The 18,188-nt window shown below is 42.9% G+C and overlaps 1 protein-coding gene across 2 annotated transcripts in view; it reads right to left on the reverse strand.

Moving 5' to 3' along the window:
• The window catches only part of LOC137383106 (solute carrier family 12 member 7-like), a 238,156-nt gene extending 236,939 nt beyond the window's left edge, over window positions 1–1,217 (reverse strand). For both annotated transcript variants that reach the window (XM_068055652.1, XM_068055650.1), the window contains exon 1: window positions 955–1,217. In XM_068055652.1, coding sequence (XP_067911753.1) covers window positions 955–1,114 — 160 coding nt within the window. In that variant the 5' untranslated portion in view covers window positions 1,115–1,217. The remainder of the gene's footprint in view (window positions 1–954) is intronic.
• Window positions 1,218–18,188: the final 16,971 nt, after the last annotated feature.

Consider the following 18,188-nt stretch of genomic DNA (forward strand, 5'->3'; position numbering starts at 1 on the left):
GAGCAATTCAAAAATTTTATCCAGAGATTAAGTCATTAAACCTAATGCAACGGAGCAAAGTGGTGGTCAAGTGTTGAGGACAATTCCTAAATTGTTGCAGAAAGTGCAGTTTAATGAGATGCCACGTGCTATAAAATCCAGAATATATTACCAGCGTTAATGCAGGTTTTTAAACAAACTGCAAAAGGTATTGCTGCAACTTAATGAAATGTAACTATAGCCAATGCAGAACTCTCATACCAATTTATGTCCGCGCGTTTGTACGGAGTTTTACAGTGTAATTAACAAACACCTATAAAATAAAGTCACAGCAATTCGAAATGATGTCCTTTCCTTCATCCCCATATCACATCAAAGCCATGTTAAAAAATTAAACCAAAGGCAAAATAACTAGTAATGTAAGGTGACTCATAAACAGAGCAGTAAGCTAAGAGATTGAGGTTTGAGAGAAAATATAGAATTGCTATTTATTCTTTGTGGTCAAATATACATGACAATGAGCTGAACAACCCAGGAGAGAAGAAAAGGAATAGATTGCAGGCAAAAATGTTAAAAACAGGGGGAAAGAAAGTGCCAAATATCAGCAAACCAGAGGAAGGGGGAAAAAACCACAGGTTTACCACCCAAACTAGAGGGGAAAAAAGGGTGGGAAGAACCTATTCCTAGCATTACAACATTAAATCAGGGCTCTATTTTGTGTATTGATATCCCGTCATTCACATAGCTCCAGTACTCGTTTTAAGCGGAACACACACAGACGAAAGCTCCAAACCAAAACTGCTGCATTACACAAGTCTAATGCAACTTCAATTAAATTGCTATCAGAGATTTAGCCACCTAAACACACTGCCTATAAAGGAAGCTCTTAGAAAAAAAAATACCCTGGCTTACTCCTACCGCAAAGGAAAAGTGAAGCAAGTTTTCCGTTCTATTGAGTTTTATTTATTGCCTTACCGTATCTGTTAGGCTCCCTGAGATACTCCAGTATGGGCACGGTGCTCTCTCCATTTGCGGCACTGCTATCGTTACTATCCACATTCTGCATCCCATCGCTTTCAAGCCCATCTCTCCGGCTCTGGACAGCGGTGACCAAAAACCTCTGCGACTGGGACATGCCGGAGACAGGAGAGTTATTCTTCCTTGTCGGCGGCTGTCTGGAAGCGCGAAGTGCAGGGAGGAGGAGCTCCTGATCGTACCCGCTTTCCCTTTAATCAGTGGAGTCTGAAACGCTCCAAGTCTGAGTAGGAGGAGAACAGAACTCCCCTCTGACTGTTGATATACCAAAGACAGCTCCAGTCTCCACCTCTCCACGGCCACGAACTTTAAACCTGGGCTATTCAATAAAAAACACACCTAACCACGTGCACCTCGTCTCATTGTGTCACCAGCCTGAAACAGATGCACGTTTATATGTGTATATTTAAATACATGAGGCTTTTTTATTTATGACATGGATCAAGAAGCCTTTCGAAGTGAGCGACTGTCACTCCTAGTGACTGACACTTGGCGAATCTGTTAACTTCATGCAGAAGTTAAAGCTGTAGCCTCCGAGTACGATGTACGGCTCGCAGACCGGAGTCATAAGACCAATTCCACTCATTGCTAAAGTTGCCAACCTTCCAGGTTGTCCTGGCATCTCCAGCAATTAAAGATTAATTTCCTGCTCACTCCTGCGAGCAATAACCAGGAGAAAAATCATATTTAAAAATGCTGTTGTTTCATTTTCTTCGAACTTTTCTGTTGATTAGCCATAAAAATATTGGAGATGGAGAAAAAAGCAGTTTGACCGACAATCAAGAATCATCCAATTGGTATTGAATGAAGAATCTTTTCACTTTCCAATTAGCTTGAGGAAACTGGTTCATTGTGAGGATAAACATGTTGGACAATCAAGGATGGGAGGACCGGGGGCGGGGAGGTAGACGGTGATGTGGTAAAACCTTTCGGAATACTTTCAACCAGCGTTGGCAACTCGAGGTATTCTTGGTGGTAACGAGGTTGACAACAACGACATTATGGGCGTCCATGCATGGACATGGATTCCCATTGTCCCTTTTCTAATGTTAGGTTATGGTGGATGAAGATACTCACTTGCTACAAACCTCTTTGGTTACCCCTCTCTTATTCACCTTTGGTTTGATCAGAAAGATCATGGGTCCAGACAGGATGATGGAGCAGGACACATGGCCACAAAAGTGGAGACCCCGAACAGCAGAGAAGACCATAGACATATCAGAATACACGGCTTCAGGTTAATTCCAGATATCTCTTATAAAGATGAGATTACAGGAGTTGTAACTGGTTCCTTTTGAAGTTGTTCTATTTGAAATATTTGTAACTAGCATCTATGTGCACTTCCTGACAACTTATTCCATTATAAGTCATTATACCCACAACTATGTAAACTCGTTCAGCTGTAATCACATGAAGGGTCACTGACCTGAAACGTTAACTCTGCTTCTCTCTCCCCAGATGCTGCCAGACCTGCTGAGTTTTTCCAGCACTTCCTGTTTTTATTTCAGCTGTAATTGCAGCCTCCCCCAATTGAGATGCTGCAGTGCCACCACTGTCAAGAAGGTGTAACTACAGTGTGACATATTTACATAGGCAGTTCCCATTATAAATGTCGACTCAGAAACTTGTAACAGAAATACAACAATAAGGGTAGAATATATGACTTAAAATTGGGGCTGTATTAGGCTGCATGCTCTAATCCAATTATCTCTTGCCTCCTAACCTGCTTCAACAGAAGACAGAAATCTAGGAACAGGAGTAGGCCATTCAGTCCCTCGAGTCTGGACTCCCCATATACATATAGCAAGCTGTTAACTTATTGGGCACATAAATGCAAAAGGCATTTGCCTTTGGCAAATTGATCTTTGGTGGAACAGAGTGCATATGCCAATTATTCACAGTGCAAAAAAAAAGCAGCAATCCACCTGGAGATTGAATGGATAGGGCCAGGATGACCTATCATTTTGTGATTCATTGCAGAAGCAGACCTTTTGTAACAGCCAATGTTGTGCAATGATATTCCTGCTTTGGTTGAGATATTTTTGAAACCTTTACAGTTTGTTGACTTTCTGGTGAAAGCAATTACTGCAACACCAGAATGATTTTTGCAGTCATATTCTTTCAATTTGATGTAGTCGTCAGACATAATATGGCTAACACAACAATTGAAAGGTCAAGGCTACATCATACAGACAACAGGTTTCCAAATAATATATAAGAATTTAAGATTTCTAGCTGATTGCAATATGAAAGTAGAAAATCAAAATAAAACTCATGTATAACAAAATATTGCTTGTAAAAAATTTATTCTATTATACAAGGATTTTCTTTGTTGGTTTGCATAATGTCAAAACCCATAAAATAAGATCAGTTAAGCCAAATTATTGGTTATCAAAGTCAAATCTTCATTACCCAAGATGTTCACTACACACAGGTTTTACCCAAGTATTCCTGGTGCTGTACATATATGGTCTTCTGATCAGTGTCCATAGATTATATATGATGAAAAGCGAGACAGTGGATAAGACTTTTTAATGTGAAGGTGGGGATTAATAGAGTGAGATTGACAAACAATTTAGTATCAACATTTCCTCTCAATGCTGCTGAAGAATGATGAGCACAAGCACCTAGCTAGCAATCAAAAGCACAGATGATGGCTCGCATTGGCAGCCATGCCTTAGCCACCTAGGCCCCAGGCTTTGCTGAATTAATTTCCTGCATAAACTTCTTCACCTTTCCAACTCCCTGTCCTTCTTCAAGCGCTACTTAAAGCTCACCTCTTTGACTGAGCTTTTGGTCACCTCTCCCAATGTTTCCTTCTTTAGCTCATCACACGAGAGAACCAGGCTTCATGATCATCTGCCACTTAATATTATAGTTGATATGCCGATGTAAAAAAATCTGAAAGCAACAAATAATAATAGAATTGAGGATTGTGCTTCAAATCTACTTGGCCTATTTCATGACGGAAGCATGTGGGAGTTTCTTTTGGTTTACATCCAGTAAAATATTTCTCGCATTTGGTAGACACTGCATATTACACACTCAAGCTGACAATGTATCCTGAATTCAAAATGCCCCCAAAATTCAATATCCATTGATTAACTGAAACAGAAATTTGTGGATCTATATGAAGTTCATGACATAAATATGTTGTTTTGCTAACTCACTGAAGGGTGTTCAATTTATTTCAGTATTGTGTAAAGCCCAAAGCAACATTAAAGTAACAAGGCTAATTGCATATGCTAAGAGTAAATGAATTAATAAAAAAACATCAAATGCAAACAGAATCTATTTGATTGGAGCACAGAAACAATAAAGGAGCAATTCCATTGTTTGTTGTATTTTATAGGCCACCAAATACTGTGAAGGAGATAGAGGAGTAGATTTGTAGAGAAATTACTGAGAGGTGCAAAAACTAAAGACTAGTAATAATGGGAGACTTTAACTACCTCAATATTGAATGGGGCAGTGATTGTGTTAAGAGCAGAGAACAGGAAGATTTTTTGAAGTGTGTTCAGGAGAATTTTCTTGATCAGTATGTTGCCTGCCAACAAGGAAGGAGGCATTGCTGGATCTAGTCTGGGGAATGAAATTATAGAATCATAGAATGGTTATAGCACAGGACGCCATTCAGGCCATCGTGTCGGTGCCAACTCTCTGCTAGAGCAACTCACCTAGTCCCACTCCCTCACCTTTTCCCTGTAGCCCTGCAAACTTTCTCTCTTCAGATAATTATCCAGTTCTCTTTTGAAAGCCTTGATTGAATCTGCCTCCACCACACTCTAAGGCAGTGCATGCCAGATCCTAATCACTCGCTATGTAAAAAAGCTTTTCCTCATGTCGCCATTGCTTCTTTTGCCAATCACTTTAAATCGGTATCCTCTGGTTCTGGATCCTTCCACGAATAGGGTCAGTTTCTCATGATCTACTATGTCCAGACCCCTCATGATTTTGAACACCTCTGTCAAATCTCCCCTTAATCTTCTCCTCCAAGAACTGCTCCAGCTTCTCCAACCTATCCACGTAACTGAAGTTCCTCATCCCTGGAACCATTCTCATGAATCTTTTCTGCACCCTCTCTGATGCCTTAACATCTTTCCTAAAGTGTGATGCCCAGAACTGGACACAATACTCCAGCTGAGGCCGAATCAGTGTTTCATACAGGTTTATCATAATTTCCTTGTTCCTGTACTCTATGCCGCTACTTATAAAACCCAGAATCCCATATGCTTAATGAACCGCTTTCTCATCCTGCTCTGCAACCTTCAATGGTTTATGCACGTATGCCTCCAGATCTCTCTGCTCCTGCATCCACTTTAGAATTGTAATAATAATAATAATAATAATTGTAATAAGGAGAAACTTGGAATCAAAATACTTAACTGGAGGAGGGCTAATTTCAGTGAATTGAGAATGGTTCTGGCCTGGGTGACTTGCAATCAAAGATTGGCAGACTGAAATGTAATGGAGAAATGAGTGGCCTTTAAAGTAGAGATGGTTGAGGTATAGTCTATGTACATTCCTACAAAGGGTAAATGAAGGGCAACCAAAGCCAGAGTTTCTTGGATGATGAAGGAATTAGAGAGTAGGATGAAGCAGAAAAAGGGGTTGTATTACAGATATCAGCTTGATAATACAAAGAAGAATCAGGCTGAGTATAAAAAGTACAGCAGAGAAGTTAAAAAGGAAATAAGAGGGTACAAGAACATTTTGGCGGATCACATAAAAGGGAATCCAAGGTCTTTTACAGGCATATGAACAGTAAAAGGTTGTCAGAGGGCGGTGGGGCCAATTAGGGACCAAGATGGAGAACTATTGGTGGAGGCAGAAGGCATGACTGAGGAAATAAATGAGTAATTTGCACTGGTGTTTACCAAAGAAAAGGACTGTGCCAAAGCGTTTGGTAAATAAGGAGGTTGCTGGGATACTAGATGAGATAAAAGTAGATAAAGAGGAGATACTGGAACGGCTGGCAGTTGTTACAATCATCTAATTCATGGTCTGTATTAATATTTTAGAGATCACTTTTAGTTCTGGGGAAATTAAATATGTAGCTGTAAGAATTTCAAAAGGTTGCAGACCACCCAAGATATAAAATTCAAAGATCTCTCCATGTGTGCTTACAGAGACAGAGTTAGAGAGGTGAGAGCCATAAAGCAGCAGGTGGACTTGTTTAGTTGGAAGTTGAAGCCAAAAAGTCTGGAAGGAATTGCTCTGCCATTGTTAGCAATATCAATTATTCATGTGGGTATCAAAATTCAAAGAGATGTTTTGGGAGTTGGCGGTAATTAGTTTAAACTGCTATCTGGGACATCCTGCATTGCTATGGAGATAGATTTTGCAGAGAGTACCTATTGGTCATGTGTTTTTGTTTTAATCACTGTGCTTGCTTGACACTGACAGTCAGTTGGTTTTTGGAAAGCTTTTGGACTCAGGAGCTAAGTGGCCATCAGCAACCAGGGGTGTTTCTGTTTTGAGTATAGTCCATGCTCAAGCTGGAAATCCAGATTTGTGAGGTTTTGAAAGAGAATTTGAGGATTGCCTAGCAGGTTGCTGGGGAGAATACCAGGAGATCTCATACCTCAGAAGACAACTAAGAAATTAAGGAAAATCGAAGTGAATTCCTAAGAGCTGTGATACTTTTTGGATTGTTCCTGGAGAAGTGAACAAACTGCCAAGATCCTGTAAAGTACAGGGGAACACTTGGGTTGGAAGTAAAAGTCAAATGGGATTGTCTGTTAAGAGTTAGAGTTTAAAGAATATGTCTTCATGTTTTGTTAAGTTTTTAAGTTTAATGTATAAGTGATTTCAAATTGTGATGTTGTTAGTAGTGTTTTGCTTTGTTTAACTCTTGTACAGTAAAGTTTTTTGTTTAAACGTGAAATCTTGTGGCATAATTCTTTCAATAATAACTGGGAACTTGACTTACTCTTTTTAAAAGTTAATGGTCCCTAACAGGTTCGTAACACAGTACGTCAAGTGGATAAATCACTCGGTCCAGATGGGATGCATCCTAGTTTGCAGATAGAAATTGAGATTAACATGGCTATCTATACTTCCTATTTTATTTTCCTTTGTTGAGCATTACATGCAATGGCTTCTCTTCCCACTCCTGCACCATCATCTCTGCTGTCCCCCAAGGATCGACCCTTAGCCCACTCCTATTCCTCATCTACATTCTGCTCCTCAGTGACATCATCTGACAACCCAGTGTTGGTTTTCACATATATGCTGATGACACCCAGTTGTACCTCACCGTTGCTAAATTATCAGACTGCTTGTCCAACATCCAGTAATCCATGAGCAGAAAATTCCTCCAATTAAATATTGGGAAGACCGAAGCCATTATCTTTGTTTCCTGCTACAAACTTAATTCCCTAGGCTACCAACTCCATCCCTCTCCCTGGCAACTGCTTGAGGTTGAACCAAACAGTTCCTAACCTTGCTGTCATATTTGACCACAAGGTGAGCTTCTGACCACATACCTCCGCCATCACTAAAACTGCCCATTTCCACCTCTATATCAGCCTACTCTACCCCAGCCTCAGGTCATCTGCTGCTGAAACGCTCATCTATGCCTTTGCTACCTCTAGACTTGACTATTCCAATGCACTCCTACATTAAAACAGTGATTACACTTCAAAAGTACCTCATTGACTGTAAAGTTCTTTGAGATATCCGATGGCCATGATTGTTGATCTGTTAATTGTCTATCAATTGTTTGATTATATGCAGGTGGAGGGTGTTAATTCAGGTCTTACTTGAACACCTGTAAGCAGACACTTACTGAGTCTGGTGGAGGGTTCGAGTTAGGAACTATATGTTTGTAATCCTTTTACTCTGTACAATAAATGTGAACTGAGTAAAGATAGGCTCCAGCATTATCCTTCCATAACAAGATGTCTGGATTTTAACATGGTAGCAGAAGACGGTTGCCTAAAGCTGAAGATTGGAAACTAGGACCTTTTTACATAGAAAACTAAAATCTCACTGGCTATTGAGGAAAATATGACAGAAAGCAAATGTAAATTGTCAGGGTATGATTACCCTCCGATGTTCTCTGAGTCTGAACTATGTGACCAGTGGAGCAATGAAGTGGATATGTGGAACACAGGTTACATCTCTACCAAACCGGAAAAATGGTATGGCCTTGGTGTTGTCACTTACTACCAAAAGTAAAATCAGAAGTCAAGTGTTTTCTGAACTGGATGCTCATCACAGAATCGTTAGAATTACAGTGCAGAAGATGATCATTCGGTCCATCGTGTCTGCACTGGCTCTCCGAAAGAACAATTCCCTCAGTTCCATTCCCCTGCCTTCTCCCCATAACCCTGCACATTTTTTTTTATTCATTCATGGGATGTGGGCGTCGCAGGCTAGGCCAGCATTTATTGCCCATCCCTAATTGCCCTTGAACTGAGTGGCTTCCTAGGCCATTTCGAGGGCATTTAAGAGTCAACCACATTGCTGTGGATCTGGAGTCACCTGTAGGCCAGACCAGGTATGGACAGCAGATTTCCTTCCCTAAAGGACATTAGGGAATGTCCTTCCCCAAAGGACATTCATCCTTTTCATATAACTGTCTAATTCCCTTTTGAATGCTTCAATTGAACCTGCCTCCACCACACTTACAGGCAGCACATTCCAGACCTTAACCACTTGCTGCATGAAAAAGTTTTTCCTCATGTCACTTTTGCTTCTGTTACCAAATACTTTAAATCTGTGCCCTCTTGTTCTCGATCCTTTCACGAGTGGGAACAGTTTCTCTCTATCTACTCTGTCCAGACCCCTCATGATATTGAATACTTCTATCAAATCACCTCTCAGCCTTCTCTTCTCCAAAGAAAACAATCCTAACTTCTCCAAACTATCTTCATAACTGAAATTCCTCATCCCTGGAACCATTCTCGTAAATCTTTTCTGTACTCACTCAAATGCCCTTGCATCTTTCCTCAAGTGTGGCGCTCAGAACTGGATGCAATACTCCAGCTGAGGCCAAACTAGTGTCTTATACAAGTTCAATATAACTTCATTAAAAGCAAAATACTGCAGATGCTGGAAATTTGAAATAAAAACAAAAAGTGCTGGAAATGCTCAGCGGATCTGGCAGCATCTGTGGACAGAGCAGCAGAGTTAATATTTCAGGTCAGTGACTTTTCATCAGAACTGGCAAAGGTTAGAAATGTAATAGGTTTTAATCAAATAAAGCTGGGTGTGGGTCAAAAGAGAACAAAAGGGGTGGTGTCGATTGGACACAAGAACATACGAATTAGGAGCAGGAGATTCAGCCCTTTGAGCCTGCTATGCCATTAAATAAGTTCATGGCTGAACTGATTTCTCCACATTTCCACCTACCTGCGATAATCTTTCACCCCCTTGCTTATCAAGAATCTATCTACCACTGCCTTAAAAATATTCAAAGACTCTGCTTCCACCACCTATTGAGGAAGAGAATTCCAAAGACTCATGACCCTCTGAGTGAAGAAATTTCTTCTCATCTCTGTCTTAAATGGGCGATCCCTTATTTTTAAACAGTGACCCCTAGTTCTTGATTCTCGCACAAGAGGAAACATCCTTTCCACATCCACCCTGTCAAGACCCCGCAGAATCTTATATGTTTCAATCAAGCCACCTCTTACTCTTCTCCTGGTCTCCTGGTCAAAGAAATGAGCCTGGAGGCAAAGGCGATGGATGAAGAGCTCAACGTCACGTCGAGCGTGAAATTCATTCAGGTGGGGCATAAGGGGATAAAACTTACTCCTTTGCCAAGTACAGATCGTTCAGCATCAGAGAAGGAAAGGTCAGAGGGTGTCGTGAATACACCTGAATGACCAGGAGTCCTCCCCCCGACCAGCAGACCCATTCATCTGCTTCCAGCATTCTCCCTTCCCCTGGATCCCTCCCTCTGGCCTCTTACCCACTCTTGATCTTTTCATTGAGAACTATCGGCAAGACATCGGCCGTCTCAATTTCTCTGCTCCCCTCACTCACTCTAACCTGTCTCCCTCTGAACTTGCTGCACTCCATTCTCTCAGGTCTAACCTTGACATTGTGATCAAACTTGCTGACAAGGGTGGTGCTGTTGTTGTCTGGAGCACCAACCTCTACCTTGCAGCGGCTGTGTGCCAACTTTCAGTCACTTCTTCCTACCTCCCCCTGGACCATGACCCCACCACCGAACATCAAGCTACTGTCCACAGGACTATCACGGACCTCATCTCCTCCAGAGATCTTTCCTCGACAGCTTCCAACCTTATAGTCCCGCAACCACAGATAGCCCACTTCTACCTCCTTCCTAAAATCCACAAACAGGACTGTCCTGGCAGACCCATTGTTTCAGCCTGTTCCTGCCCCACTGAACTTATTTCTTCCTATCTTGACTCTGTCTTTTCTCCCCTGGTCCAGTCTCTTCCCACCTACATCCGTGACTCTTCTGACGCCCTACATCATTTTGACAATTTCCAGTTTCCTGGCCCCAATTGCCTCCTCTTCACTATGGATGTCCAATCTCTTTACACCTCCATCCCCCACCAGGACTGTTTGAGGGATCTCCACTTCTTCCTTGAACAGAGGCCCAACCAGTCCCAATCCAGCACCACCCTCCTCCACCTGTCTTAACTTGTTCTCACATTGAATAACTTATCCTTCAACTCCACTCACTTCTTCAAGTAAAAGGTGTTGCTATGGGTACCCGCATGGGCCCTAGTTATGCCTGTCTTTTTGTGGGATATGTCAAACATTCCTTGATCCAGTCCGACTCAGGCCCCCTCCCTCACCTCTTTTTCCGGTACATTGATGACTGTAATGATGCCGTTTCCTGCTCTCACCCCGACTGGAAAACTTTATCAACTTTGCTTCCAAGTTCCATCCTTCTCTCATCTTTACATGGTCCATCTCAGACACTTCCCCTCCTCGACTTCTCTGTCGTCATCTCTGGAGACAGGCTGTCTACTAATATTCGTTATAAGTCCACCAACTCCCACAGCTACCTCGACTACACTTTTTCATACCCTGCCTCCTGTAAAGACTCCATTCCATTCTCACAGTTTCTCAGTCTCCGATGCATCTGCTCTGATGATGCAACCTTCCACAACAGTCTGATATGTCTTCCTTTATCCTCAACCGAAGATTCCCCCCCCACCACCCACACTGTGGTTGACAGGGCCCTCAACCGTGTCCGGCCCTTTTCCTGCACCTGTGCCCTCACTCTTTCCCCTCCCTCCCAGAACCGTGACAGGGTTCCTCTTGTCCTCATTTTCCACTCCACCAGCCTCCACATCCAAAGGATCATCCTCTGCCATTTCTGCCATGTCCAGTGTGATGCCATTACCAAACGCATCTTCCCCTCCCTTCCAGTCAGCATTCTGAAGGGATCATTCCCTCTGCAACACCCTGGTCTACTCCTCCATTACCCCCAACACCTCGTCCCCTTCCTATGCAATCGGAGGAGTTGTAATACCTGCCCATTTACCTCCTCTCTCCTCGCTATCCAAGGCCGCAAAACTCCTTTCAGGTGAAGCAGTGATTAATTGTACTTTTTTCAATTTAGCATACCGTATTCGCTGCTCGCAATGCGGTCTCCTCTACATTGGGGAGACCAAACGCAGATTGGGTGACTGCTTTATGGAACACCTCTGCTCAGTTCAAAAACATGACCCCAAGCTTCCGGTCACTTGCCATTTCAACACACCCCGCTGCTCTCATGCCCACATCTCTGTCCTGGGATTGCCGCAGTGTTCCAGTGAACATCAACGCAAGCTCGAGGAACAGCACCTCATTTACCGATTCGGCATGCTACATCCTACCGGACTGAACATTGAGTTCAATAATTTCATAGCATGACTGGCCCCCCCTTTTTTATTTTTATTTTATTTCATTTAGGTTTGTTCCATCATTTAGGTTTGTACTTCCAGTTGTCAGTCTTCTTCGCAGCATTCGAACAGTTTATGCAGTTCCATCTTTGACCTTTGATGAGGAGCAAAAGGAGTAGCAGTAGCAACACTGACAGCAGCAACACCAGCAACCTTTTCCTCAACCACCTGCTGCTCCATAGGACCGAGGGGATGAGCATAGAGCTCCAGCTTGCTGGAGTGATACCTCCAAGACAGGTATACAGGAAGAGGATCAGCTTTCTGCACATGTCTGAGCAACAGCGCCTCATCAGGTGGTTGCTGACATTCGTACTTTCTGCAAGAAGACCTTCCTCCTAGTGGACAGCTCTGAATTTCTTCACCTCAGCTTACTTCGGGGATCTGCTGGTGGCATTTGTCAAAATTCATAATCTGTTGCCCACAAGTGCATCCCCCCAGGTTACAGATCCCATGTTTGCCGGGCTGGTACTTACCAGCACTTTGCTACTGCTGAGGCCAGCCAGAATTAGAGGACCTTTGGATTTGTTGCTCTGGCTGGATTCCCACAGGCTCAAGGAGTCATAGGTTGCATATATGTGGCAATCGAGATGCCCACAGATCATTCGCATATTCATCAACCAAAAGGAACTTCACTCCATCTATGTCTAGCTGGTGTGCAACCATCGAAAGATCATCATGCATGTCTGTGCAAGTTTCCTTGGGAATTGCCGTGATGTGTTCATCCTGTGCCAGTCAAGTCTCCCACGATATTTGCACCTCCAAGCACAATCAACAAATGGCTCCTCAGAGACAAGGACTACCCTCTAAGGACCTGTGAGGAGCCCTACCATCGATGCCCAGGAAAGAGGCAACAGAGCTCACATAAACACAAAAGGTTGTCATTGAGCAAATAATTGGGATGGTAAAGATGCAATTCAGATGCCTGGCCAGATCTGGGGATGCCCTTAGGTATGCACATGCAAGGGTTTCCAGAATGTTAGTGGTCTGCTGCACCTTGCAGAACATAGCACAGCAGAGAGGACTGGAGCTGCTGGAGGAGGAAGTTTATGAGCACTCTGCATCATCAGAGGAAGAAGATAATCAAAAGGAGGAGGAGGAACCTGATGTGACGAGGGCACCTGTACCCGCTCACCTAGCTGCCAGCGATGACCGGATTGATTGAGGTATGCTTCAACATAATCTGAGGTAGTGCAGCCAATTCACATGCTGTTTCTGAACCAACTGAGCCTCCCCTCCACCCCCACCTGCTGAGTCCCTAGCACAAAGCAGTCACACAAACAACATTTCATCCCTTTCACAGGTACTCAGTGCTTGGCTTTATCTCTTGCCATACCATTCTACACATAGTCATTTGGTAGGCAACAGGGAAAAATAGGCAGATAGGACAATAGAGCTATGAACTAAAGTTTAAGGCTCAAAAACGTTAAACAGAAATAAGACAATTTAACTGACTCATGCTCACAAGAAGTGTAGCAATGAAAATACAAAAGCAAACTGAAAAGTTATAAAAATTAGAACAATTTTAAAAGATTGGTACATTGACTGGCAACAAAATGGAGGATAAATCACATGGCTCATACCACATCCATTGTCTCCTAACACTGAAAGCCAATCAACTCCGTCTGCATGGAAATAAGACAGATAATCATACATGGATCTGAGCTATACTCAAACAAACTAAGGCAAAGGCCTTCCCCAGATTTTTCATCTCCTTCATTACAATGGGGTGTGAACAGCCCTCATATCCTCAAAATGGGGCCATTGTGCAGCCCAGCAATAAAGGAAACCTAAAGTCATATGGGCCAAACTAACACTTGGAAGTTCACCTTAAAAGGTAACTGTTTAGAGGAACCGGGAGGGGGGGCGGGGCAGGGAATGGGTTCTGGCCAGTACAGAACTTCAGACATCAAGGTCAGGCTGGTCTCTCCTCAGCTACACAGAGAAACATCTAAAGCCATCTTAAATTCCAGCAAGGCTGAGAGAGAGCTAGAGAGACATCAGTTACAGCCAACAAAGTTGAACCCTGCTGAGACAAGTTGGAAGCTGGCTACGGCAAAGACAAGAGAGTGCCTTTGTAAAAACTACTCTTCTACCTGTGAGAATTGAACTAAGCCATCAGCACCGTCTTTAACCCAAAGAGGACTGCGAGAAGGCTGCAACAGCCCAGCAATTAACAGACAACCAGCAACCAGGCCTACAAATGTAAAATTCACCTTCCAAGAGGATCCCATAGGTTTTCCCTGAAATGAGAGATTTTTACACCTTGAAGTCTTATCCTTTACCTTTTATCTATCTTCTCTTGAGAGTGTATGTGAGAGTGAAAGCATGCGTGAGTGGTTTGCAAACATCTTGGGGAATGAATATTGTTTAATAAATAGTTAATCTTCTGTTTTAAACCTACAAGAAAACCTTCCACGGGGTCTGTTTATTTTGGAAGTAAAACACAGGGGTTGAAACACTAATTACACAAAAACAGTCTGTGGTCAGTTGGGAGGTGAACAGTGGAAACCAGCCACCCCATTACCCACCTAACCACAATAGTGTTAAACACTCAAGTGAATACCATTGTACAACTACAAATCTTTTATCTCCCTTTTTCTGGCCCTCCTACAGGGTGAAACACCTGTGGCTTCAGCAGATCTAGCAGCAGACTGTTCATATCCTACTTCTGACTACTCAGATGCTGTTCGCCAATGTCTTTTGGGTTTTGGAGTCTGTGAGGGCTAGCTTTGCAAAAGACTACCCTGTGCAGGGGCAGACCCAGCCATCAGAACAGCAGGCAGCATACAGGGCTCTGACTGAAGTGGAAGTGAGGGCTGAGGAGCGGAAGTACTTTGAGCAGAGTCCTCATTTCCTTGTGTCCTTTCTCTATCTTTCCTCTCATGGCCACCTGTGCTTCCGTGCTAGCCAAGAGTTGAAGAGCACTTTGCTGCACTTCAGTGAGGTGCTGAATGGCCAAGGTGAGATTTTCCTCAATCCTGCTTAAAGTGGCAGTCCGAGTGTGCCATTGGTGAGAGCCAGCATGCACTTGGTTGCCTGCTGCATCTAATGCTTCATGCAGGTGACCATTTTTTCCATCAGCCTGAAGGCCTGAAACATCATGGCACTTATGCTAGAGACTGACTCCGCCAATCTCTCTCCAATGGTGCACAATGCCTCTAGAAAAGCTGACAGAGCCTCAGACATCTTTTGCTGCAGCTCCAGAATTTTCCTCTTTGTCTATTGCCTCAGAGGCTCAGCAGCATCCAGCTGAGCAGAGCTTAGAGTGTCCTGTGCCTTTCGACAGGGACTCTCTACTGCTGACCCTGTGTCCAACACATGCTCCTGCTCACTTGTGATGTGTACTTCACCGTTTGCCAACTCAACTACTTTTCTTGTTGGCCCACCAAGGTGTATGTATCTGAGATGCTGGAGGGTGCGCATGAGTTGTGTGACAGTGCATCCTCAGTGTCAATAACCTCCTCTGAGGAGTCTTGTCCACCTCGAGCACTACCTCGTGAGGGACACTTGTGGGTCCTGCGGGAGATGAAAGACATGAATCAGAACCGATAAGCTGGCCGACAGCGGAACCGGAATTTGGCAGAACTTCCGCTTCCACCCTTTTTCTTGTTTCACACGCAATTTTATATGCAGATTAACAGCACAGAGACAGGTGTGATCATGCAGCAGGGACGGACCCAACCCTAGTCTCCTGATTATCTTTCTTACTACTCTGAGGATATCCTGTATCCTCTCCTTTACCCTTCTCTCACTAAATCCAGAGGTCTTTTCAGTATCAACCTTCCTATCTCTCCAACTTCTCTGAAAGTTTCCAAATTGGGGCCTGTAACTACTGCTTTTGCACGTCAATTCTTTATCACCTGCCATTACTGCAGCATCCCTTATTTTACCAACTTTATGTTCTTTCAGGTGGGAACTTATTCCTGAAGGAACACGGTTTTAAAATTCTTCCATTAGGACTACTTCCCTAAGGCTCTCAAAATCTTGCTCAATCTTCATTGACTTATGCCACCTATCAAACACCATTTCCTTCTCTCTAGCAAATTACATATATGTCTGGCCCTGTTTTTTTTAATTCCTGAAATTCTGTCTGTAAGCCTCTGGTACCAATTCATAAACATTGAGAAAAGCAGTTTTCATCATTTCATAGCCACTTGACTGTCCCTCTGAGAGCGTTAAATATACCTCTAATGCTTTTCCCACAAACACATTTTACAGTAAATTTGTCCAATTTTCTTTCGGCCACTGCAGCTTCGTAGCAATTTTTTCAAAGGACACATTTCAACTCTTTCCTCACTGAATTTAGGTACCAAGTGAATATTCCTTGCCAAATCAAAACCATGAGTTAAATCTGATTCATTCTCAAGACTTCCTGCCACCCCACATCCTGTTTGCGTAATTTAAGCTTTTCCTTGTCTAGTACAAATTTCCTGGCACCTCTTTCTCTTTGTCTCTTTCTTTTTCCTCCCTTTCTCTTTGATATTCAAATTCAAATTTTCTCATTTCAAATTGTAATTGTCTTTTTCTTTCTTTTCCTTTTCTCTTTCTTCTTCTGCGCTTTTTCTTTTTCCAGTTCCGGTTGCTTCATTTGTAACTGAATTCTAACTAATTCAATCTGAGTGCTACCAAAATTTCTCTTTTCCTCCTCAAGGTTAAAATGCTGAGCCAATACTTCAACAATTTCTGCCTTTTTAACTTTTGATTTGAAACCAACCCCCACGCACTCAGCTACTGCCTTTACCGCATCCACTGTTAACTGTGCTAAGTCTTTGACAGTCAAATCTTCTCTCTTCACAAAATCTTGAGCATTAAAAGTAAACACGCTGACTTTTCTTTGAGTACAGCAAAAGTAATTGTGAAATCTTATTGGTTTAATTCTAGCAAATTCCAGTGTACTTGTTTTACAGCCTAATCGCGAATGATTTGAATCCTGCACAAGCCCTCAATTTGTTATGACCTGTGTAGACTGTTAACTTTAAAACAGGAGATACGAACTCCCCAGACTGATTAAAGAATTACACAAGATTTCACATTTTAAGACATTTACTATGACAACTAAACTAAAACTCAATATTAAATAAATAGTACTTAATGGGTAGCTTATACACTAAATTACAGAGAAAGGTATTTCCCATTAACTTAGTAACACAGTCAAAAACCCCAAACCACATTTATATGTTCCAGTGTTCTCATCAAAAAGATATCCTTGCAGTTAAAAATTCCAACTCCTCCCAGTTGCAATCGGTTGGATCTCCTAGTGTCCTTCTCAAAGCCAATGTCCTCTTCACTCACTAGACTGCAGTTAAAAGGCAATCTCTGGTAACCCCATTGCTTTTCTCCTCTGCAAACCTCAACTTTCGAACCGGGTTCAAATCTTAGCAGCCTTTTGCTGTATCAATGATCGGAGAGAGCTGTTTCTCTCTCTCTCTTTAGGTTGCAGACCTCTGCTGGCCTTTGTTTCTTCCTTTCAGCCTCCAGACCTTGGAAAGCCTTTCAAATTTATCTAGATCAGGGTTTTCGCATGGGTGGGGGGGGGGGGCACATTCCAATTTTTGTCTTACATGGGGAGACAATTTCAGAAAGATAAAGGCATTAAAAAGTTTTTTTTACTATTAATCAAAGCAACAACAAATATGCATCTTGTGAAGAAGCTTTAAATGAGAAGATTAATTTATTGACTTACTTTCTCATCACTATGTTGGAAACTGATTTAGTACGATACCTGGCATTTTTTTGCTTGCACAAGTAGTCAATGTCTGCCTGCGCACTTGTAGCGATGCGGAGTATTTGGATAGATATCCCTCTGTCGGAAGTGATCTTGATCTCTCTCTCCGTGTTCCCCTCTCTGCGTTGTTCCCCCTTCTCTGTGTTGTTCCCCCTTGCTCTGTGTCCCCCTGTCCCTGCCCCCCTTTCTCTCTCATGTTCCCCTCTATCTCTCTCTGTCCGCCCTCTCTCTCTGTTCCCCCCCTCCCTCTCTTTATTCTTCCCTCTCTGTTCCACCCCCCCCCCCCCCCCCACCCTCTTCTCTGACAGTTGCAGGGAGCGGGAGCACTCAGGACAGCAGCTTTGTGGTTGGTCAGTTTCACACTTCCCAACTTTGGACAGATTTGGGATTTTCCAACTTTTATAAAAAGCCCGCCAGAAAGTCCCAAATCTGTCCGATGTTGTGAAGAGCATTCCTGCTTCAGCAGCCGTCAGCTGTGAAACTGACAGTGCAATGTTTTTAAAAAGGCCGGTCTGCAAGAAGACGACAAAAGGAAATTTCCCATCTCCAGTCACAGACCCCGAGTGAGGATGAGC

This window comes from Heterodontus francisci, chromosome 2 (assembly GCF_036365525.1).
Source record: "Heterodontus francisci isolate sHetFra1 chromosome 2, sHetFra1.hap1, whole genome shotgun sequence".
Lineage (NCBI taxonomy): Eukaryota > Metazoa > Chordata > Chondrichthyes > Heterodontiformes > Heterodontidae > Heterodontus > Heterodontus francisci.